The 26,364-nt window shown below is 33.8% G+C and overlaps 1 protein-coding gene across 1 annotated transcript; it reads right to left on the bottom strand.

Annotated features, from left to right (window-relative positions):
• Positions 1-1,916: 1,916 nt before the first annotated feature.
• Positions 1,917-26,364, bottom strand: LOC148839330 (uncharacterized). The gene is made up of 15 exons (XM_088935715.1): positions 26,301-26,364; positions 25,549-25,863; positions 24,911-24,946; positions 24,101-24,136; positions 9,792-9,997; positions 8,390-8,723; positions 7,454-7,768; positions 6,967-6,999; positions 6,010-6,045; positions 5,552-5,587; positions 5,263-5,352; positions 3,414-3,438; positions 2,509-2,552; positions 2,343-2,380; positions 1,917-2,120 (listed from the first exon to the last, which is right to left on the bottom strand). The coding sequence occupies exons 1-15, from the start codon at positions 26,362-26,364 to the stop codon at positions 1,995-1,997; spliced, it is 1,734 nt and encodes a 577-aa protein (XP_088791841.1). The 3' UTR covers positions 1,917-1,994.

Below are 26,364 nucleotides of genomic sequence, written 5' to 3'. Positions count from 1 at the left end.
AGTTATATTTTAAGTGACTATCATGTTCTTAAGCATGAATATACATTTGCAGATTTAATACACAGTTTAAAATTCAAGAAAAAGTTTACCTTCAAAATGTTTTCCTATTTTTCCCAAATATCTGTGGAGTGGTTTATTCTTTGAGTGGAGCACACTAAAATATTGCTCATTAAGCCTGTTCCCTGGGAACTGACATAGGGATGAGCATATTTTCAAGTAAATGCAATTGTAAAATTCAGGACTGACAGGACTGAGTATTGATAGCCTGTATCACACATCCATGTCAAAGCTAATGTTGGGCACTTGATTTTTTAATTTATTTTAAAGAAAATCAGAAATAAGGAATAATGATGTGTTGTAGTCTAACATAATTAGTGCACGAATTTAAAAATATATCAAAATAGTTTCTGATAGTTAAAAAACTGTGTGTTTATGTCACAAAACTGAAAAAAGAGATAGACATGAGAAGACACAGAGAATGTGATGTTCTAATTTGGGGACATAGAACAGAAATACAGGTGCAACTGCCTGTAGTGGGGAACTAACTCACAGTTGCTTAATAAATTAGCAGATGTCTAAAAAGTGTATGTGGTGAATTTGGCTCTTATGGAAGAAAGCTCTTTAGCAGAATTGGATACCAAAGTATACGGATAACACATCTTAGGTGAAGCTTTATACTGATGCCTAAATTATTTCACAAAAAGAAAAAATAAACTGTTGTATAAAACAATAATTTTATAAATTCACATGACTAAAACTGCTAATGTCATAACAGCTTGGAAAGGAAGTGAAACCAAATTAAGCAAAATATTTCAAAATAAAACGTTATGAACAAAAACAATTAAATGATATACAGCATTGCTGAGGAACAAAAAGCATAATATCAATTAAAAAATGTATATATTTCTAAGTACATATATAACTTATCTCTGTTCAAGTGTATATCATTTGTTTTTTATTTAACCGTTGCTGGTTAAATCAAAGTGTTGGGAAATTAAGATTAAACAAGCAAATCAAATTTTTCCAAAATAACCTTAGCAAATAACTAAGTTAAAGAATTTGATGCAGGAAGGGTTCCTGAAGAGGGTGACATTTTCTTGTGTAACTTATTTTTTTATTTTCAGCTACTGCTACCAGCTACATAAACCAATATTTATGTTAATTAATTAAAATCATTAAAAACTTTCAGAAATATTATCATCATTTGGTTATTTTTATTTTCAGCTGTAAAAATTTCACTTTAGTTACATGATTCCATATTAATATTTCATATTAAGTTAATTTAAATTTAAAGTGCTTTTTTGCTTTTTGTGTTTGATTTATAGATGCATACAAGTACCACATCCCAGAACAATTGTCCCTTAGGCTTTGTTTTAACTTGCTTGATTGTTAATTATTAAGCATATTGCAACATTTAATAATTTACTTTTTTCATCACCCAAAAGCCAATTGCACAACCATAATGTATTAAGGTTCTTGCTAAGTATAGACATGTGAAGGTTCAATTTAATAGTCATCTCCTGTTTGCAAGAAGACCACATAGCAAATAAAAACAAACTTTAAATATTAGACTTCGCTTACAGAATAGGACAGAACAGAATTGATAGGTTGATACAAAGCAGTTCTTGTTTAGGAAAAATGATCCGTCAGTTTTCTTTAAATTGTTAAACCGCATGCATGCACATACAACAACCACCATTTGTGGGTGGGGGAGTTAGTTAAGATAGCAAAAAATAAACTCTGTAAGTCAGCAGGTAAATATATAAATATATGAAGAAATATTCAACAATACTTCCTTAACAGATTTTCTGACATCAATTTATTAGCTAATACTTTTTCATATCCAGTACACATAGACCATAACTGAACAATGTATCAGTAATATGCTGTACTGTGAAAGTTAATAAATGAAATACATTTTCCCATTAGGATTCATTTTCTATTATTCTTTGATTGAAGACATGAATGTCGAACTGTTTTCAGGTTACTCTCTCTCAGTGCATCATCACAGTGGCATATTCGCATTTTTTACTTAATTGAAGCGTTTGTGCTGATTTATTGGGGTGCTTAGATTGTTTCACAGTGGCATAGCATACATCAGTGTCTGCATCCTCCAGCTGCTGTGCGAAATAAGCAGAAAGAAAGAGATCTCAGATATTTAAATTGTCATACTGTTTCACAGAGTCCTGATTATCAGTAATACTTTAAAAGGTTCTTTTAAAATACAAAATTTAAATGACACACCACCTTTCAAACTGCTCAATTATCAAACACTTTAGAATTTTGAACATTATTAAAATAGATTTACCATATGATGAAAATATAATATTTGAACTCTTTACCATTGCAGTCTGTGGTTGTTCTTTATTCACAGTGGCATCTGTTGAAAAGTGAGAAAAACAGATTTTAAAGTAGGATTTATGTTTTAAGTAAAATTGAGAAAAAACGTAAAATGGAGTAAAATGACATACAAAGAAAACATTTTCTGTTCACACATACAGTACTTACAGACAGCAAGCTCAGAACTGTTATTTCTATGTTCTTCGTTATCACTATAGAAGAGAAGCATCATAACATTAAGATTTAAAGAATTACATACAATACCACTGTGGCATTACATGGGGGCATGTTCAGTGTGGATAAAGGGTGACGCATTGACTGAGCAACCACAGCTGCCCTGGCTGATTAAGGAGGAGCCGCAGCTGTGAGGGCCCTTTAAGATCACACTGAGCACCTCCCTGGAGGGAGGAGCGAGTCCCCACAAAGGGATTGTGAACAGAGCGTTAAGAGGATATTTTTCCTTCATTGCATTTTCTTTTTCTTTTCTCCCATCCGGCCGGGACAGGTTGAGTTCTCTTTTAGTTTTGGCCTTGCGCTCCCTTTCTTCTGTTTTTCAGTTTCCGTTAACCTCACACCAGTGCCTCCATCCCCTCAGACGGGGCGTTAGCTTTTACCGGTGTTTGCCGCGGCTCCTCCCACTCCCACACTGTTACACCATGTAGTTCTGTTCTGATCCAGTACTAATAAGAAGGCATGTCAATGTAAAATATTGTATTATTATAATGACGGTTTGATTATCATCAGATAATCAGATTTTTTTATTTGTATTAGAATAAAAATGGTGGAGTTCTTCTGAAACTGGCATGAATCAAGCAAAAACAAGCTTAAGATTGACTTCCTAAAATAAAAGTGCCTTTTGATTCAAGTATTAATTTAAAATCGACACAGTTTTAATTCAAAATAAAAACAAAAAACTCCCAGCAGTCCATTTCATGAGACATCAGTTTTAATAATTAGTAAGAATTTATCATGTAATATTGTTGCAGCCCATACATTGAGATTGAAGGAGGCAATGGTCGTGGCAAGAGAAGAAAAAAGATGATGAGGAGAATAAGAAAAAAGCAAAGATTCACCTTTTACTGTCTGGTTTGTTTCTCTCTGAAAAATAAAATTATGACTGGGTAAATTCATCTCAAACAACGACGTCCTTTTTTTCAATAGGTGCAATCTACTGAAGAATCTAGAATAAATGCTTTTAACAATTTATCTCCTAAAGGTTAAGCTGCATATTCTTTGCCTGTCAGCAGGAAATGCATAGCAAGTGTTGTCTGTTCATGATTTCACATAACGTCTATGCGGAACTTGTAACATCCTGTTTTGTGAATGCTGAGTTCTGGCAAAGTGCCATATGAGGAGGTCTCTTCTGTTAGACCAGCATAAGAATGGAAATGACTGAGTCGACAGTTAGCAAGTCATATGATGTATGTGCTAATACTTTGTTTGTTACACTGTATAAAAAGACTAACTTATAACCGTTCTGGGAGACTTGCTTTGGTAAGCTACTCTCCCACTTGCAAGCGTAATAAACAGCTCTTCTTTCACCAACATCCAAATTGTGTTATTTTAATGTTTCTTCACTACCAATCATACAGTATTTTTATATACTGTACTGTATGCTATGAAATCTTTCTAAGTGCAAAACACCAAAATTGTAAATTCTCCATGAAGATAATCAATGGAGTTTATACTCGGAGTACATCATCCTTTTACCTTGGTTCAATGGTTTGCATCCCTTTCTTCCACCTACTGTATCTGCACACCTTGCAGCAGGTCCTTGACACAGTTTGCCCTCCCCAGGGATTCTATTAATCTGTTCAGGCAGTGTTTCCTCAGCCATATAGGTTATAGCCAAAGTGTTGGTCAATCTAGGTCTACTAGGGTTAGAGCAAAGCTGTTATTTCAGACGTTCAGGCAAATTTGATAGATACTACAGCATTTATAAGGATAGCATATTAAAATGTAGCATAACTCATATGACTGAGGAAATGGCTGTCTCAATATAGGATCAAGACTTGACAATACCCTCAGAAAAAATCAAAGGAACTCAGTAACACAGATAGTTCCTCAATGACAGATTTGGGGCTAAAGCTTTTGGTTGGACAGTTTGGAAATGCATGGTTTTGGAGGAACGCCTGTTTAAGGTTTGATTGGTAGAGAATGTGATTTCACAACGGGTCCAGAAGATGCTGTAGTATTTAAGAAGGACTAATTTGAAGTTAGGGCATTATATTAACCTTTTGGTAAGCCTGAGACAGAAGTGGTGTTGGTACTGGCAGTGAATAACTACAGTATGCTGATGCTTGTTGGTGAACAGATGGAATGAAAACCAAAATATGGAGGAACTTGTTTGTTCAGAGATAGATTTTCAACAATTGCTTGCATGTTCCTTAATACAGATGTGAATATATAGTACATACAGTAGTGCTTGATGCTAGACAAACTACTGTATGTATTTGGATCCATACCTTTAATTCAGTAGTTTGGTCCAATATTATTGATGACACAAACCAACAAATTTAAAGGGATAGTGTGCTTAATACTTTAGCTTTATTTATATTTTTTAGCTGAAGAAATGACAGTGCTGCTCAGAGATTAGTCTCATCTCCCTTCACTCATGTGGTATGAGCCAGGGAGCAAATGCTGCAACATTGAGGCTGGGTGGATGCAAGGAATGCAAGAACAGATACCAGGGAGCTTATACAGTATGCATACAGAGGTGGAAGTGTGAGATTACAATTTGACCTCCTTCCAGACTTCTGCTTAAACAAAAACTTTTAATAAGACAACTTAATTAACTCAGTCAAAGGCTGAAGAAATTAAACTGTTCAACAACAGACTATAAGAAGTTCAGCTACAATATGAGGTTGAACCTGCGGGGTTTCAATTCTGGATTGCTGTTGATGTAACAACAGTCTAACTCACTGTGTTTCAGGGTGTGGAAGCCCAGAATTGCTGCTGACATCAGTAAAAACAGCACAACAGCAACTGGCAAAATGAATTTGAGATGCTGACCTGAAGAAAGTAAAATGAGCAGTTAATATAGGGTGTTACAGCTTAGTATTTGACAGCAAACTGTGAAAGGGCATCATATACTGTATGTTGTTATTATATCACTTTTCTGTTTTTTGGTATTGTTAACAACAGTGGACAGAATAGCTATCATGGGAAATGTAAATGTTTAGTGCAGCTTTCAGATACTGGAGATACTCACCAATTCCAGTTGTGGCAGAATTTGATGTTGTAACAGCTTGAGAAAAGAAAAATCCAATATTTATTAAAGTAAAATCTAAGGAATGAATTGTCATAAACCTCTTTATCACCACAACAAAGCTGCAGTTTGGATTTACAAGTGAGTGGACGACTAGCTACACAAGTTAATTCTGATACATTATTTTTCTTAGCCACATCACATATAAGTGGACTTTCTAAATACAGACAGGAACAGGAATATTTGGCAGATTTTTATTTGCTTTATTTTAGATGCTTAATATCATATTGCAATTTCATTATACAGTATATGGGTTCTCATACTGTATATGATATGATTAGCAATGGATCTATGGAAAGCACATTGGTGCCTGAATGAATTGTGATTAAACAGTTAACACTTAAACAAACTTTATGTAAGGGACAGACTAGGGAGAATTTCAACATCATACTGACACTTACTTGATCCAGATGTGGAGAAACGTGAATCTGTAACAGCTGGAACAAAAGAACAACATCTGTAAGATAGTACAATAAATTGTTCATTATTAATAAAAAAAATAGTGTCTTTAAAACTGGCTTCTCAAAGTGCTTCAAAGAACAACAAACAAATACACATTGAGAGGATATAGTAGATGGAGTTATGGAGTACAGTAGGAAAAAAGGGGCATGCAGAACCTGTTAAATAAAAGCTAAAAACCTTCTTAAAAGGTTTTGAGTCTAGATTTGAAAGGGCTCGGGGATGGCGACTCTCTGATATCCTTAGTATTAGACCTCCAGAGCTTTGGAGCATAGCAGGAGAGGCCCTGTCACCCATAGAATGTAGACGGGTTTAGAGGATAGAAAGAAGACCAGAACACGACGGGCGAACGTTGGGGAGTAGGATGGTATCAACTTAGATAGTTAATGAGGTGCCAACCCCTCCAGAGCTTTGTAGGTGAGCATGAGGATTATAAAGTTGACATGAAACCTAACAGTTAGCCAGTGCAAGGACTCCATGATAGGAGTAATGTGATTGCTTGCACTAGACCTGGTCAGGATTCTGGCTGCCAAATTCTGAACATACTGTAGTTTATTCAGTGTGGATTTAGATAGCCCAGTGAGTGTTGCATTACTGTAGTTAATATGAGAAAAGACTAAATATAATAATAATATATTATTATTATTAGAATGTTAGTATAGAAAAAAACTTTGCAGTGTTATTTGAATTGTGCATCCCATTAAAGTGAGTGAATATTTATATGTTAAAACAAAAAAAAAATTAAATCAATATGACTTTGGTCTTTAATACATAATATTTTATGTAGTTTCAAATAGATTATGTTACATCACATACAATAGCATTCACACTAAGGCTTTATGTACTTTATAAAATGTTATTACAATCTATAGATAGCTTTGCTTAATGCTTTTACTCACATATATTTGTAGAAACGCCACTCGCTTTCAGTCCTGCAGAACAGTCAAAACTGCTCATTATTCTTGCAGGAATCAAAATGTTAAATAAATTATAAAACCAATATGTTAAATAAATTAAAGATACACAAAATCCATAATCTGTTATATTTCAAGCGATAAATCACTTGAAACTACAATACAATATTGTTTGCTTAATACTAATAGAAGACACATTCTCATTTATATTGCATCTGGAATATCTTGATATTACATAATCTTGAAAAATGAAATCCACACCGCAAAATGTTCTTTACAGTAATTTAGCCTTTTTTAGTATTTGTTGATTACTTTAATCTGATATTTCTCCCTAAAACACTGTAATTTTTTTCTTCCAGTTAAAAATATGAAAAATATTTCCATAATGATCATATATTCCACTTGTTTTTAAATCGGACCTGTGTGTTTAGATGTGTAAAAGATTTTAAAAAATAAATGAGATGGTTTTTACCTCCCACTCTGATTCTGATGCTCTCACTATGATGTGAAGAAACACTTTGTCCCTTTATATCCAGTTCAACAGCACAGCTAAGAGAGACTTCAGTCCTTGTTCTGTCACCCATCTCTCCCAACAGTTCCTTCCCAGACACAGTGAGCAGACAGAGTTGAAACTCTCTCCTGTACGGCTCTGAACGGAAAGGGACATCGCTTTGACCCATGTAGAAATGGCACCTTGTCCCTTTCTCAGCTTCACAGCGAACTTTGACATCTTCCTCTGTGCTGATGTTCTTGCGGTCCACTTGTACACGAAGTTGTCCAAAATTGACTGTGGGTAAAACAAACAGGAGTTTTCTAAATGATCCCCTGTTATTGACCAGCCATTTGTAGCCCTATTTCAAATGTAATTGATATTTTGAACATCGATTAAATATTTATAATACAGTTAATATTTCACAGAAAGATTTTAGAGAATCGCTTTTCAAAATATTTGAAAATATGTACAGAATATGTTGAATTATTCAATTATGATTATCACAATGTAAAAGAAAGAACAGTACAAATATAAAAATAATATATTTATAATATTGTGTTATTCAAAACCAGGGGTGTTTTCCAGATTTAGCAAGATGTAGAACAACAAATGGAAGAAATGAAATATAGAATCGTTTTACTTTAAAGAAATGAAACAAGTCATTTTTAAGCAATGATGATCAATTTAATGAATTTCATGTTTTTTACAAACATTTAAAGGGCCATTAGTAACAAATTAAAACTATGCATGGCACAGAAATATCATGTAATGTTCTATACAATCCTTATTCAAAATATGATATACTTTTGATACAATATTTATAGTAATAGGAAATCACAATAGTTTTTCCATCAAATACAAAAAATAAATTTATAATATTCTTCAAATGTAATAGTTGAAATGAAAAATACTCACCAACCACCTCCACTTTCTTGACCTCACTCTGCTCTGAAATAATTATTTGGTTCCCCACAATCATCTCAGCAGCACAGCTCAGTAAGACTTCAGTTTTATGTACATGAGCTCTGTTTTCCAGCAGCTCTCTCCCAGTTGCACTGAGCTGACAAACTTTAAACCTGTTCAAGACTGTTCTGAAAGGCTCTGGGCTCTGGTCAGTGTAGAAGTGACATTGTTCTCCTCTCTCAGCTTCACAGCGCAGTCTGACAAAGTCCTCCACATTGATGTGCTCTGGTTCCACTTTAAGAAGAGGACATTCAATTGGGTCTGAGTGTGAAACAAAGAAAAAATTCTATAAAGCAAACTTAAACTTACTTAACATTAAAATGATACATACAGAGGTGGGCAGATAGAGATGAAGATGATGGGCTTTACTACTATTACTGATAATAATAATAAATAAAAAACGTGTTCAAATTATATAAGTAACCATAAAAATAATAGAATAATATAATTTGGAAATGAGAATAAATAATAATATTTTAAGCCTATGGATCAAAATAAATATTACTGTATGTATATGAAGAATGTATACAGTATTTCTGTGTTAATTGCTAATCATTTAACACATGTACTGTAAATAATAATGAACATCAAACAAAATAAATACATTTTGGAAATAAATAACTTACCTGAACAGCTTAGTGTGACTCCAGCCCCAGCTACAACTTTTAGAAAACAAAGAAGAATGTTATTACCCCATAAAAATGTATTTAAATTGTGGGATTAGAAGAAAATCTGTCATTGGTCAAACAGATTGGTGATATAAAATACTTACTCAGTGTAAAAAAATACATAAGCATGATAGCTCTGTAGTTGCATAAAGATACTACTGTATGTTGAATCTTCAGTGAGTGTAGAATGCACATCTGCTAGATGACAGGAAAGAAAAAAACCCACAGAACAACACAATGACGACGATAAAGTTATCTCTCTTCTTTCCAGCAGAACTGACCAAGTATTAATTCTTATTTCCATTGAAGTTCTTGAAACTTTTTAAAATTATGTTCTGCTTAAATTGCAATGATTTTAGAAAAACACTATTTGCCTTTTTGGAAAAAGTGTTGCAACAATTTAGCAGAAAAAAGCAGGACTGTGATGGCATGTTATGTTATTAGTAATTATTAACAAAACCTTTGAAAATGTATGTGTAAAAGTATAGAAATTAATATTTTAAATTCATATTTTATTATGTGATATATAACAAACAAAACATCTAAATCTACTGTTCTTCTACATACATACAACAAGTAATTAACACATTGTAATTAACTCAATTGATGTGTTTTGCAGTCTGTACCATTTATCTTAGTGTATCATACTGTAGTTTATAAATAAATCATCTTTAAGTTTTATGTACATGAGCTCTGTTTTCAAGCAGCTCTCTCCCAGTTGCACTAAGCTGACAAACTTTAAACCTGTTCAGGACTGTTCTGAAAGGCTCTGGGCTCTGGTCAGTGTAGAAGTGACATTGTTCTCCTCTCTCAGCTTCACAGTGCAGTCTGACAAATTCCTCCACATTGATGTGTTCTGACTCCACTTTAAGAAGGGGATATTCAATTGGTTCTGAGCATGAAACAAATATGTGAAATTTCTTTTTTATAATCTTTATCAGATAAAAGTACAATAAGATGGTAAAAACGACAAAGAGATAATAATCCAAATGATTGGTGCTGAAGTCAGCATTAATATAATTTCACTGCAAAATAAAAGACTAGTCATGATAATATACTTATATCTACATATATCTAAATTTAAACAAAACTGTTTAAATATTTTACTGCACGTCATTAGAGAAATATAGTTTGTTGACTTGGTAAATCTTTTAATGAAAAATCAAAATGTTTTACTCTTATTCAATAAAAGAACAATTTGTAAGGATCTAACATGAAATAGAATTAAATTATGTGAACTGTCAACTGTTTTCAGTTAATTCAATACTGGTTAATCAATTTCTTTAAAGAAGGAAAAATTGTATTTACAGATGCAGCAATTCAAAATGCGCGGGCGATACCGCATTATTTTCCGGTACGCTGTACGTAGTCTACCGCGAGTTACCAGTAAATACCGCAAGTTACCGGTAAATACCGCTAGCAAAATAATAGTATCCGGAATTTCCGCAAGATGGAGCTAATAAAGCTCAACCTCTCATGTTTGAGCTGTAGCCATCAAAGTCTTTAACGAAGATATTACTAATAGTATTAATAATAAATGACCTTGGACAAGCTGTAAACTCAAAGTATTGCCCTGGTCCACATTCTTTTTTTCATTGACCGTCTTTGTAAAAGTAACACCACAGCATTTCGCAATCACGCATTTTTTTCCAATCATGCAAAGTACAGTAATTTTTGAGAATCGATTCACCATGCCTTTCACATGCTCATAAAAGAGATTGATTTAGGAACATAAACATATTACTGTATGCAAACTGTACTGTATACAGTATGTATATCTATATTTAATGTCTTAACTGTGCCCGTTTAAGTATTGAATATTTATATGGAATTTTACCACTGAAGGGAAATCTTAGTGCCTGAGCATAAAAAGAATAGGAGCATACTGCAACGCGTGTGAAGGCCATAAACGATATTAATTTTGGAACATAAACATACAGTATATGGCTGGTCTCGGTACTTTAAAGAAAACATACACGAAACATGGTTTCATTATGACCAGAATCGGTCTTGAGATATTTTTAACTTGATTTACAGTATTTGAGAGGTATGTCTTGACACCGATACTACGTAAATACTGCTCACGTACTGTATATGTTTCTTGGTTTATATTATGCATTTCATACGGTCAAATTACTTTTGAGCAACTGATAAGAAGCGCAAAACGGTATGGCCAGGGCGTTTTAGTTTCGTTTTGTGCGGGGACTGCTTTAACTATATCGCTGTGGATTGATTAGAGATATCAAGTACATACAAGTCATTTTTTAAATGTTGTAGTTTGTCTTGTAAAAATGTTACGAGAACATCATCTGTCAACAATTACACAGGTTCTGTTTCCATATTGCGGATTTTGGTTACGTAATATTATTTTCTAATTTCACGCTGTGAATATATGATTTGGGCAAACAGAGCCGCAAAGAAGTACATTATGGGTTGTTGTTTTTTTTTTGCAGTTTTATCTAGAGCAAGCGATGTTTAAACCTTTGTCTGATTCTTGTGAAACTATCCACACGACAGTTACCTACAGTAGGAGTTGACTTCAGTGATGTCACTGATGGGATGTTTCTAAAAATCCATCCTCTGTAAAACGTCTTCTCTAGTTGTCCTGCATATGTATTCGCTAATGAAGCTGTGTGTTCTGAGCCTGGATTTCTACATTTCTGTATGAACCAGCTTAGAGGGCTAAAGACAGCTTGTGTTTAAATTGAGTGTAAGGTAATTTATGCTTCTAAAGTCATGGTCAGCATTTATTATTGTACTGTGCTGTAAACTTGTTCTGTGCCTAGTAACATTATTTTATAGCGTTTTTATAGCGTTATCAAATCTGGTGGCGCTGTGTGTTAGTTTCCTGACTCCCATGTCACATGGTCTGTGATTGAATCCCATGGAACTACTGTATGACTTTATTTTTTAACAAACATTTCTTTGAAAAAATGAAACGTTTCCCTTGGTCAGAGATATAATAAAACGCACCAAACAAATTTATATTTCTAAATATCACAACATGATCGAATTTAAGTCTTTTTAATAACAATGAATAGTCACCTATGCGTTACAAAATAAACATTTATATTGATTTGAATCGCGTTTTGATTTAAATCGTAAACGCGTGTTTAAATATATGTGTTTAAAGGCGATATACTGTATAAAAGCGCTGATTCTTATGGAGTGTGTTCCGCCGGGGATTCAAAAAATTTATTTTTTTTCATCGCGTATCTAAGGAAAATTGCAGTATAACTTTGTTCATGCACAAACAGTGGCATGTTACATTATAATTTGGGTGTCTCCTCTTGCCAGAAAGCTCTAAATTGCATTTTGAGTGCGGTTTTTGACTTTTTCTAAATTGCAACCCATAAATAAAGCTGATAAAGCTTAGACTAACTGTATTCTACACTGTATTACAACAGCACATTGGACAATGCAACGTAAATTGCAAAAATGCACTTGGAATCTGTCCAAGCCCTCCTACGAAAATTATTTAAACTGCGACACTGATCATTCATCTCTAAATAAACTTTATTTTATATAGCGTTTTAGGCGAATAGGTAATTAGATTGCTCATAAACCTAATCGCTTTTTCTACATAAACACAGCGTGATTGCTCTCTGAAAATGCTTTTCCTTTATATTTAGGCTCAGATTTCAACTATAGATCGCATTATTATAAACTTTCTTGGAAAAATGTCTTTTATGTAAACCATGTTTGCTATTAATTCATTTAGGGCTAAAATACGTTCATTGTCTTCCAATCGAGTCGAGTTGACATTAGAAGCTTGCCACTCCCAGACTGTTACACCAACGCATTAGCATGTTAAAGCGACTTAATTAAGGTGCCCAGCTACCAGTTAACACTGTACTTCCTACTTTAAAAATACTTGTGAAACCGGTTTAATTCGTCACAGCCAGCACTCCTGCAGAGAGGGGGTTGTACTCGTAAAGTAGAAGCAGGCGAGATTTCCAGCGAAAGACACCTCCCCCCCCCTCAAAAACCCAGTAAGCAGTAATGCTTTATGTTGAAAATTGAGGTGGATTTTGTTTATGATAAAGAGGAGAAACTGGGATGGGAGGAGGGTTTGGTTTTGCATAAGGGGCGGGATTATGATAATTGGAGGAATTTGCGAGAGTATAATGGTTTGATATATTTGATTTTGTATTGTGGTCGTTATCTATGTTTTTGGGTGGTATTATGTTTATATGGTTGTTTTTGTTGGTTGGTTGTTATTATGGTTATTAATAATACGATCTATATTTGAAATCCGAGCCTAAATAAAAAGAAAAAGCAAGTGATTAGGTTTATGAGCAATCTAATTACTTATTCGTTTAAAACACTATATAAAATAAAGTTTATTATTAATTTGCTGGACAGAGCGGTGAACATTATTATGCATAAGACAAAGATAACGATGCTGATCAGTTTAGAAATCTGTGTACGCTGTAAGGTTTTTACTTCTTAAACTTTTAAAATACACGTTTCGAATAGAAAGAAATCCTCTTCCTGGTACAGTCGCATGAAGAGAGAGGCGAAACAGCCCTACACAGCCCTGTCGCAGTACACGAATATAATCATATCGTTATGAAATTCTTTAGATACGCAATTCCATATTATATTAGCAGAAAAGCTTAAACTACCACTTTTTCACACGCTATTTCACATGTTAGTTAAATTTAATTTATTTATATATTATATATTTATATCTCTGACCAAGGGAAACGTCTCATTTTTTAAAAGAAATGTTTGTTCATAACGGCGACTGTCAGAAGATAGGACACAGCGGCTCAGGCACCCGCTGAATGGAAAATGGGCACTTTATGGGCACTGTATGGCTAATACTAAAGCCAATACTAATATTCAATACTTTAATATCCTTTTCTGTATGTTTAACAATAGTGGGTACTGGCCTAATTCGTCCCTGCTCCCGTTGTTAGGTGTTAATGTGTTGTTAAGTGTGAATTTGTACCTGTTTCCCTGAGGTCTGGCTTTTTTTCTGGAAAACCATAACTCTGGTCTTGTCCAGATTGACTGTCGGCGCCCAGGTCTGACAGTGCTGCTCCAGCAGTGCCAGGTTCTGGCGCAGCCTCTGTTCTGTGGGCGACAGCGGGACCAGGTCGTCTGCACAGAGCAGGAACTCGATTTCCATAATTAATGCAGATCAGTAAATCAAGGGACAAAACAATTATTGCGCCCGGGTCCTCAATGGGCTTTGACGTGCTAATGCGTTGGTTTAACAGTCTGGGTGTGGCAAGCCTCTAATGTCTCCCGACTTTGAAAACCAAGTAATAACTTAACTATATGTGCAAACGTTTCATATGTTGCTGTTGTGGATGCCTGTGGAGTGTATCTTATTTGCCACGCGCCCTCCCCCCCTCTCTCCTTCAATTCAATTCAATTCAAGGTGTTTTATTAGCATAGCAGATGGGTTCAATCAGTGTTGGGTATTTACTTTGCTTTGAGATTCCACTTTTAAAGGTGATATATAAATTTTTGACTAAAATAAATTGATATCTTTGTCTTCTAAGCTCTCTGTGTACAGTAGAGCCTCCTGTCCAGCCAGCACATGTCCACAGACATTCACAACAGCGACATATCATAAAACGTTTGCACATATAGTGTGCAAAAATGCACTTTATTTACTAAAAATAAGACAGAGATACTGTATCAATTTATGTTGCATTAGCCTGATTATGATTAAAAAAACACATATAATTAAACACGCTTTTGCGATTTAAATCAAAACACAATTTAAATCAATATAAATGTTTATATTGTATCGCATACTGTCCAGCCTCCATTTCTCTATAAAAATGTACTCTATTACACACACACCTATACACAATAGAAGCAGGAAGCAGAAGCAGGGACCGTTGTCAGAAGGGAAGAAGGTGACTATTCATTGTTATCAAAAATGACTTAGAATCGATCATGTTGTGATATTTTGAAATATAAAAGTCAATTGATTGTCCATAATATCGCTATTCTATTTTTTCGAAGAAATGCTTGTTAAAAGAAAAGTCCAGCACCAGCTGGATTTGAACACACAACCCGTGAGTTGGTAAGCGGGCACGTAGACCAGTAGGCTCCAGGGGAAGTCACATGAAGAGGGAGGCGAAACAGCCCTACACAGCCCTGTCGCAGTACACGAATATAATCATATCGTTATTAAATTCTTTAGATACGCGATTCCATATTATATTCCCTATTAATCAAATTCTAAAAGTATGCTTGTTGACTCCGGTATCTCTTTAGTTAAAGACTTCAATGCTTAAAATGTTTAGGGAGAAATGGAATACTGGTGTGTATTTTTTCTTTAAAGACCAGCCATATACAGTAGTGTATGTTTATGTTCCAAAATTAATATCGTTTATGGCCTTCACACGCGTTACAGTATGCTCCTATTCTTTTTATGCTCAGCTACTAAGATTTCCCTTCAGTGGTAAAATTCAATATCTACAACGGGCACAGCAAAGACGTTTACTGTAAGTCTTTCTACGACAGACCAACCGACCACGAGTGCCCCTGTCGGTCAACCAATCACGTACTGCGGTGCCGCGCGTCATCTTGCGTCACAATGCGCGACGCCATCTGCGGTACGTGTCTGTAACGCGCACTTTGAATGGCTGCATCTGTAAGTAAACTTCACTGAGTTGAGAATTTACTGTAAAGCTCATGTCCAATTTAGGAGTAACATAATACTATCCTGAATATGTACAGTATATAAAATTTGATGATAACTGATTATTCATGATAATGATCTACTGTATGATCTGATTAATTTGTCTGATGAAATACATTTATTGATCAATAAGAAACATTATTTGTTATCTTTTTAGTACATGTAAGACAATTTTCAACACATATTTCCCCGGATTAAAATGTCTTATTAATAAATAAGTATAATATTTAATTTAAAAGTAAATACTTTAAGTAATGATTACTTACTATATGTAAGTGATATATTTCATAAATACAGTGCTCTTACCAGAGCAACTTGCTCTCACTTCTACTCCAGTTATAACTTTAACAGAAGAACATTAACATTAATGTAAAAATCTCAACATGTAAAAGTTTCTGATTGAAATCAATGAGAAAAGTCTGCTTTCAGCATGAATAAAGTTAATGTACTCACTCTGTGTAAGAAATGACATAAAGAGCATGATGCTACTGCAGGGTTTAAGATCCACTTTCAGTGCGAATAAAGGTGTAGAACTACCATACATAGTTACTTGACACAGGAAACGTAAAAAAAAAGCTGTGATAACAATGAAGTTGTCTGACTTGATCTCTTCAGACTTTTGCCTTGGTAAACTCTGTAACTGTTTTCTGTCTTTGTCAAAAACGTAAGTTTAAAGTCACACAGTACATTTTCTCTTGCATTCAGCAGCACTAAGAGAGAAAGCATCAATTCAGAATGTGTTTACTCATATTCATCAATTGATGTGCCATCAAAAGAATGGTGATTCTTCTCTTTAAAGAGAATACAGATGAGCTGTCATCATAGTTTTTCCATCTAACCCACATTGCAGATAATTCGTGTGTTTGTGTGTAATTTTAGAACCAACAGACTTCTTGCTTCTTTGAGATAGGCCTTTTGTTCATGTTATGACCAGTTACAGACATTATGAAAAACTTGAATATGTTTAAACCCCTAATTGATCATTCAATTGATAAGCATATCCAAATAATTGCTTGGATGCGCTTATCAACCTTGGATTGGATTTTGATTTTAACATTTGGTTTATTGGATTGGTTTGATTTTAAAATTATTTGCCCTTTAAAGGGGTCATTCACAAATAATATTACATGCCAACAAACTAGTTTTATTGGCTATCTTTGTTGCTCTGCTCCTGATTAAGATGTTCTTTCTGTACCCAAGACCTTCTTAGAAGGTCATGTTTATTCAACACATAGTATTGAATTGGTCTTGTCAAACTATAAAATTGTTTTGTCTGCACAATCCAACTTCGTCAAATTTCCCATTGATTCATTTTTTGAAGACATTTTTCATTCTCTAGCTGATCTGCTGCATGTGTAGGTGACTAGATGGTCACACTCAATTCTGGTCCAATAAGGACAATGTGTTTACAGGTTTTTAGTTGAACTTTAAACAACTTGAATTATAGACTTAATTAGACCAATTTACCAAGTTCTCTTTGCTTTTCAGGTACTAGTGCTATAAAAACACATGGAAAACCTGCATATACACCGGACCTCACCCCAGGTTGGATGGTGAGTGAAACTTCTGATTGCGTTTCTGTTGTACGGTAGTTCCAGACCAGGATGAAAACTGTAAGTCTATATTGTTAATGCAGATTATAATATATCAATAGGAAAAGTATTTATCTGTTTTATTAATATGTAATTGTCTGTTAAATCTGTAATGTATCATGTTTATTTGGTCATTTATCTACACTGTGACATAATGTGCTTGTGTGTGAGAAATTAATGGAAGGGCTAAAACTGTATAGTATGTACAGTATATACAGTATACTGTAAATATATAAATGTTTCATAAATATGTGGTATATGAAACGCTAAATGTTTGATATGCACTGTACTTGATGTCTTTCTAAGGAGGTACAGTATGTGCTCTTCTGAGCTCCCAAGATAACAAAATTGATCATTATTTTGGGCCCTGCATGAGACCACACTACTTCTGAAGTGTAGACATTTGAGCTGAACTGCCATTTGGTTCCTTTTCACTTACGGAAAAGACCTACAGTATAGGATCCTATCACAGTACTATAGGACTCTATATTTAAAGATACCATTAAAATTGTATTTTTCTACAGTACTTAAAAGACTTAACCTATAGTATCTCAGTAGGATTCTGTAGAGGACTGAAAAGGCTTTAATGGAGTTCTGTAAGATTCTTATAAAACATAATCCTGCTCCAACACTGAAAAGAAAAACTCTCAGTATATGGTATCCATATACAGTAGATCCATTTAGTACCAGATGAACCAAGCATGAATTCAGGATTCAGTATGAAAAAATTTACTTCTATTCAAAAGTATTTTTATGTAAAAGATTCTTCTTCTTATTGTTGTTGTTAGTTACAATAAAACTAAATTTTCCATGGCTATTGTGCAGTCCCAGTTGCATTCACAGGTAAATTAAACTGTTTTGTTATACAGTATGCTGTAATTGAGGCCTACCTCTAGGTTACCCTTTGCAACAAGAATACAGTACAAGCCCAAGTGTAGCTTCCATGTAACATAAAGTAAGTCATGATATTAAAAGGCAGGGCAAAATTTTTTTATATTTTATATTTTTTTTTATTTAAAACATATTGTTGGGATACATTTGGTTTGTTATTATACATTTCTAACATTTTAAGATCTTATGATACAGGGTACATGAACCAAAATGGCTCTGTGGCTAAGGATCTGCACCTGTAGCTGGAAGGCTACTGGTTTGAATACTGTGGCCGGCAGAGGAATCCTACTCCGTTGGACCCCTGAGCAAGGCCCTTAACACCAACTGCTCCAGGGGCATCATATGAATGGCTGACCCTGTGCTCTGACCCCAAGCTCTCTCCCTGTCTGTGTGTCTCATGGACAGCAAGTTGGGGGATGCAAAAAGACAAATTCCTAATACAAGAAATTCTATATGGCCAATAAAGTGATCTTATCTTATCTTAGTAAGCAATGGCCTCTGTTTTGTGCCTGTTCCAAAGACACTGTACCCCACAGTCGTATTGATCTGAACTACTTTTATTACTGGATTCTCTTTAAAGCAGACTTCTCAAATCTGTTTCCTTCATCAGCAGCCAAAGACAACCTGCTAACTAACACTATTAACACAATTAATACCAAACAGAATTGTTGGACTCCTCCCATTGCTTCAATTTGTTTCAGTTGACAACTTCTTTTTCATTTTTTACAACCAAATTATCACATCACTACACCAATTTCTGAAGCTCTGTTCTAACTAATAAACCTTTTGCATACCCCCACTGGTGTATGGCTACTACACTTGTACAGGATTAAATACAAAAGATGACATTTCAAGGGAAACTGGAAAATGTTCTTGATTTTTAAACCGGATTGAGGACACCTGCATTCTTCAGGATGCAGTCAAAAGATGCATTAAAGAAAATTCTTCTGTATTTGTCTCACTGTAGTTTCAATTTATCACAGAAAGCTTTGCTATAGCCAAAATATGTTATAGCAAATTCACATAGTTTAAATCACAAACTTTGTTTTAATAAGACTTCCAGTTATATCTAATTACATCACATCATCACATCAATATCCGTTTATCCAAACATTTTCAAGGCACCATATTAATAAATTGTTATTGCTTTACAAATAAATATATAAAAAGCTCATTTGTTTAACAATAAGTAAAATACTGTTGTTTAATAGCCAAATTTAACTCAAGACAAAAACGTTCAAAGACTTAGTACTAGTGACATCATTTTTTGTAGGCTTATCCTATAGGTAAGATACAGAAACAGGTCACACAACAGCAATATACTGTATAACACATATAACAATATACAATAAATTAATAACAATATACAATACTTGTACATAATAGTTAATATATTGCTAACAAATTTATTAAGCACATATGCTATAGATAATTACAGAAAACATTATTTCTACAGAAAGTATTTCAAAGACAAAACTCATTGCCACTTAATGTTTCACACCAAAGCATACAAAGACGAACACAAATTAAGATAATACCCACCAGTAAACTAAAATCAGAAAATTGAAATATTTGGTAAAACATACAGTATTTGGAAATACAAATTTAAAGAACACTACATGAACAGACATGAGAGGTTAACTACAAAGCATAGGATTTTTCATGAGTCATAATTTGGGCCGTTCCTGTATGTTCATTAGTTTTTGACTGAAGAAAATAAGAAATCCTTGAGTTTTGTTTCTGGGCTTTTGCTCTTCACTTCATCATCTCAGTGGCGCAGATGTTGATTTAATTGAATTTCTGGGGATGTTCATATGAAAGATTAAAAATAGTTGGAAACATGCCTGTTTCACTGATCCTAATGAGCATGAATGCTAATATACAATATATTTCTAAAGTTGGTCATACGATTTGTGAGAATACCCTGTGCACATCTAAAATACATGGCAAGTGATGTTTATCATTATTTTTGATAGATCTCTTTATAGTTTATTGTCAAATGATGTTTTGCAATATTTGGAACACATTAACAAGTAATACTTGATACTTGATAATCTGTTCATCTTTCCAGTCTATTCATCATTAGTGTGTACAAAAATCTAAATAAAAAAAACTGTGAATGTTTGCAAGGTTGTTGAGGAGAAAGCACATGTAAATACAATAAAGCTACACTCCTGCATTTAGGTTTTAAAGTACATTTAGAAGTACGGTATGTTCACACATACAGTACTTACGTTCCCATCTCTCTGAATTCTTGCTTTTGTAGAGTTATCCTTACAATACAGTATGCGGAAATACAAGCATTACAATTTACAGTTTAAACAAAGTGGTATTTATTTATACAAAAACACAAATATCTGCTGTCCACTACATTTTTTCAGGATCATAGCATTACAGCTATTTTTCAACATAGTACAGACATACTGTTAATAGTTGTATCTTGCGACTAGATCTTGTATCCCTGGACCAAAGAGCTGTTTGACAGAGCTGTACATAAAAAGCATATTCCTTCTTGATGCTGAAGCCAAAAGATTGTGCTTATGACTTTATTCTTCAATTTAGATTTGTGTCTGATGACTTTGGTTTTTTAATGTCACTGTGCATACATAGAGTACAATGTATGACACCTCAAGAGAGAGGAGTGACATCCAAATTCCAGAAATAATTTTACACTGACATGTAAGTAGTTGTATTGCATAACATTTTGTGTGTGAATTCAGGGAGCCTGTGTTACTGCTTTAATACTGTGGCATGTTGTATTGTGGCATACAATCTCTTTTCTATGTAAAAATTAAAATGGTGCAGATCCATACAATCGTTTTTAAAATTATATACTGGTTTCAGAAATGTTTCTAAAACTAAATAACATTCTTCTATATAGTACTACTACTAATAATGTTTCCAAAGAATAATAAAGTGTAGAGAATACAAAGTACTGACTTACCTCTGTCTGAGATGTTTGTCTCTCTCTGAAATAAATCAAATAGAGAAACTGAGGCTTCCTGTTCAATTGAAATTTGATTTTTTTTTCATAAATACAATAAATAATATAATTACTTCTCTTAAAACAATACAATAAAAACACAATTACAGCTTAACCATTTGAAAGCATCTTCTTGTACTGTGTGTGTAACATTTCTGAGCATCACAAGAAACATATATATGCACAATACGCTTTTAAGTAAATAATGTATATTGTATGGATTCTGAGTTTTGTTCAGTTTTTATGCCATAGTGTTTACTTTATCATTCATGCCAGTCTACTATAAATATAAATAACTTTGCTACATAAAGCGCTAAATCACTTCATTAGTAAGAAGGTTGACACAGAAGATCAGATACTGAATGTTAAGCCTGATGAAAAACAAAAAGACACAAAAATCATTCATTATGCCCTATTTCTCGGGAAAACAATGCTGTTATGTCATCGATGTGTTGGACCAACACCTCAGGTACTGTACATCTGGAAGAGTGGAAGAGGCACATTTTCTTTATCACTGGATCAACAGTTTAGCCTAACCAGATGGACATCAGTGAATGTGGCACAGATTTTGTGAACAATAGATCAATCAATGAGAATGCCCAAATATCATGGCCTGACACTTCTGAATTCATTCTGCTGCTACAGTCCTTAGTTACTGTACACCATCAATAAAGATGAATGATCCCGTTCCAGAGGCAGCTACTGAGCATGCATGCTCAAGCCACGACACTACTTCCACCATGTTTCATTGATGAAGTGGTATGCTTTGGATCTTCGGCAATTTGTTCCTTACTCTGCTCTTTCTTCTTTGGTAGAGGTTTATCTTTGTCTCATCTGTCCATAACTTTGTATTTGTGGTGCAGATGAGAGGTTTTTCCACTGTCAAAGTTTTCTGCAATCAGTAGTTTATGATACCTTCAGGTTGTTGGTGTTTTCAGCAACAGTTGTTTTAGAGTTTTTCTTCCCAGATCTGATTAATTTAATTAACTGCAGTTGTTTTCCTGGTTGTTGATTGCTAAGTACACCAGTGGTTTATTTCTTTTTCAGAATATTCCATTTTGTTGACTTTTCCATGTCCACTTTCTGAACTGTGTTTCTGATTGAATTATTTTTTCTTTCATCATTCAAATTGCTTGCTTTAAATTCATAAACAGCTCCCTGCTCTTCATGTTGGTTTAGGCCTATTGATGCCAGAGGCAGACACCAAAGGGAAGAGCAGAGGCTAAATCCAATGGTACACATTTACATCTCGTGCACGATCAATGCAACAGGAATAAGAAACACCGGGCAGCCAATTGTCCCAATACTTATGCTCACCTGAAATAAGGGGATCGAACAAAAAAACTGCTATTATTCTAAAATAGTGCAACATAAAAGCATATAAATACCCAGAAATTAAAGGTGACATTCTGCCTTATATTCATCTTTCATCTCATATCCAAATTGCTTTAATATACAGCAAAAATTGCAATTTTGTCTTCATTGTACTTACAGAGGGCACTGGGCATCATGTTTCTTCTATGAAATAATTTATTTCATGAAAGTGTTGTGAAATTCTTGTAGTTTTAAAGTAAAATTGCAGTTATAAACTTAAAGAAAAAACTTATTTCTTTTGATGTCCACTATACTATCCAGATATATTTTAGCAGCAATTTTTTATACTTAAAATTCATATTGATTTATTGTCTTGAGAGTTTTAGACATGCTACATCTTTTGTCACTTTTGTAGTCATAAGAAAACAACACTTTATAACACAAAAGATGGATCCAATATAAAAAAAGCATTGGGTCTTAAAATTACACTATTCAATTAGAAACTATAACAAGCTGTCAGTCTAATAACAAACCCTCAAATAAGGACATTATATTGATATTAATGGAAAGTATCTCAACATACTGTGTTTGAAATAGAGGAAACTCAGGAGCATTGTTGCCATTAGAGAAAACAGTTCAGCTATGGCTACCCATACAAAAGAATGAGGATATTTTCCTGGAAAAGGAAAAAAAATATAGGAATGTTAAAGTGTGATTGTGGCAGAAGACCAGACCTTATGATTTGAGCTTATCTGACAGAAAAAGTATGCACTGTCTCAAAGCTACAAAATTGCTAAGATAGCTAGCACTGAGTTCACATCGTTTAACTGATACAAGTCTTATGCAAGTGTAAGGCAAATGAAAAACAATTAAAATAATTGTATAATAATTGTGTAATAGTATGGTATTACATTTCTACTGAGAATACCACTAAGAAGAAGGTAAAGATTTATCCAGAATGAAGAAAATTTCTGAAAACCATAATTGTGATTGTTTCTGACACTACCAATGAAATGTGCCAAATTAATTTAATATGGGTGCATAACAAATGGTCAAGTCATTGCTCATCCTAAACAATTGACAACATGTCGTTCTAACAATAATTTCTTCTGGCACAAGTTCTTCCACATTGACTGTTAACTCACATCACCTCAATAATTCCATTCTGCAATAATCCATCCTAATATTGTTATTCATCCCTGCAACAATTTGTCTAAACAAATTATTCCAATGTTCCAATTGGCTAAATTGTAAGTACAGTAATTTTCCAATAAACCATTCATGTTTTAGAATATACAATAAAGAATATCTTACATCTGTAATTTCAACTTGGTACTTTAGAGGATGAATCTCTGGGCTCCAGGTTAAGTGAGGTGCTTAAAGAGTGCATCAGTTCAGTTTTTGACAGTGGGCTATGAGAAGATATCATATATTTAATAGAATAAATTTGTTTTAATAAATTTAATCTCAGTGGACACAATACTGTACATGGAATCACTAAACTGAATATTTTTAACACGTCTTTCAGACACTGAAGATACTCACGGAGTTCAGTTGTATTAGAATTTGTCTTTGTAACATCTTGGAAAAAAAGAGATAAAACATTCCCAATTCATTAAATTGAAATTTTAGGGATAGCTTTGCTAGATCTACTTACAGTATCAACACAGCAGAACAACATTACAAACTAAGACTGCAAGAATGCTGAACAATTTTATAATGTGCATGCTGCTTTTCTTAACCACATTACATCTCTCAGTACTGTTTACCCCCCTTCCAGTAGTAGATGGATACAATTGCTTATGTTATTTGTCAAAGTAATTTTGTGCATCTAAGCTAATTTTAGGTTGCTTTAGCAATTTAGAACTTATTGATTGAACAGTTGAATTAATTATTTGTGGTGAATACTTATATAGTACAATCAAAACATTTTAGTTTTTTTATTTTTATTTGCAGTTCTATTGTCATTTAACGTTGTTACCCATGAAATTGTTCAGTCTGAGCATTTACGTTTTGATTATAAATATTCACTTAAATATGTGTATACTGCATATTTTTTGTTATTCAGCAAAATATGACATTATTGCAATACGGTAATACATTATAAAGTTTTGAATTATGAATTATTCTTAAGAGGCATCAAGAGCATCTCTACAAGGGATTAAGTTTGGCACATCTTCCCTACTCTTAGATGATTGGTGTTACCCTGACATTTCATTTACTGTAAGTGGGTTTTCATTTGCTTTTATTTGAGATTATTAGCAAAATTCCTAAGGAGAACAGTTTTGGTGATCCTCTGAATTATGAATAACCAACTACCATTTCAAACAAATTTTACATAAGGAATCTACTTACTTGTTTCAGTTATGGAGACATTAAAATTTGCAACAGCTGGAACAAAAGAACAACATTTGTGAGTCAGGACAATTCTGTAAATACCAGGTTGGCTGATGAATAACAGATTAGAACAATTCGTTAGAAAAAATGAAGTATTAACCTAAGTTTTTTATATGAATTGTAAATTTTGTTATACACAATTTCAGTACATACTGTTTGAATTACAGCCACTTCATAATGTGTTAATGTACATTTTTTTCAATATATTAAAACTTTCTGAAAAATGTTTCTATTCCCTTGAATTTATCACATAATACTCTTCACATATCACTGCTCATCTACAGCTAGTACAATAAGAATATCACACATTCTCATGTACACTGCATTAGAAATTTCTTAAACTTTTTAAAGTCTGGAAAATTCCACACATGTTCGTGCATTCTCTGTTTGCTGCCGAAGTCTGATTTCTCTTCTAATACACACTATACACATTGTTTTCCAATAGAAAATTATAAAGAATGTTTACATCTTGATTACATCTCCAACCTGAATATTATACTGGAGCTTTTAAATAGTTCAATCTTAAAAACAAGGTAACTATAAACAGTGTTTAGGTATGTTATATATATTTTCAATTTAAATGACATGGTTCTTACCTTCCACTTTGATTCTGATGTTCTCACTACGAAGTGAAGTAAAATTGAGACTCTTAACTGTTAGTTCAATGGCACAGCTAAGAGAGACTTCAGTCCTTGTTCTGTCACCCATCTCTCCCAACAGTTCCTTCCCAGACACAGTGAGCAGACAGAGTTGAAACTCTCTCCTGTACAGCTCTGAACGGAAAGGGACTGCACTTGGACCCATGTAGAAATGGCAGTATGTTCCTCTCTCAGCTTCACAGCGAGCTTTGACATTTTCCTCTGTGTTGATGTGCTTGCGGTCCACTTGTAGACGAAGTTGTCCAAAGCCAACTGTGGGCAAAACAAAGAGGATTTTAGTCATCTGTAATTATAAAGAGAGCACCTGGGTGAAGGGGAAGGAGACAGAGCCAGAGATGGAAGGAATAAAATAGGAAAGAATTTAATAAAAATGAGACAAAGTTGAATTCTTGAGGGAAAAAAAACATTATCTTTTGGTAATAGGCTTTTAATAATCTTTTTTTTATTTTCAATACCTTTTTGAAATAATTTACACAATTCCTTCTGTTTGTCTGGCCTTTTGCAGCCCATAAATGCAAAACCAAACACAGAAAAGTTGTGAAACGTCCTAGGCAATCTCTATTCAAACTATCATACGCCAGTTTGGATATACTATTTACAGTAACAGGAAGTTACAGTTCTAACACTACTTAATATAGAAATGCATTTATAATATTATTCTTCATATTTAAAAGGTTAAAAAAACTCACCAACCACCTCCACTTTCTTGATCTCACTTTGCTCTGAAATAATTCTTTGGTTTTCCACAATCAT

The sequence above is a fragment of the Atractosteus spatula genome, chromosome 2 (assembly GCF_055471065.1).
Source record: "Atractosteus spatula isolate fAtrSpa1 chromosome 2, fAtrSpa1.hap1, whole genome shotgun sequence".
NCBI lineage: Eukaryota > Metazoa > Chordata > Actinopteri > Semionotiformes > Lepisosteidae > Atractosteus > Atractosteus spatula.
The sequence above is the reverse complement of the archived record's forward strand: the minus strand, read 5'-3'. Positions and strand labels throughout refer to the sequence as shown.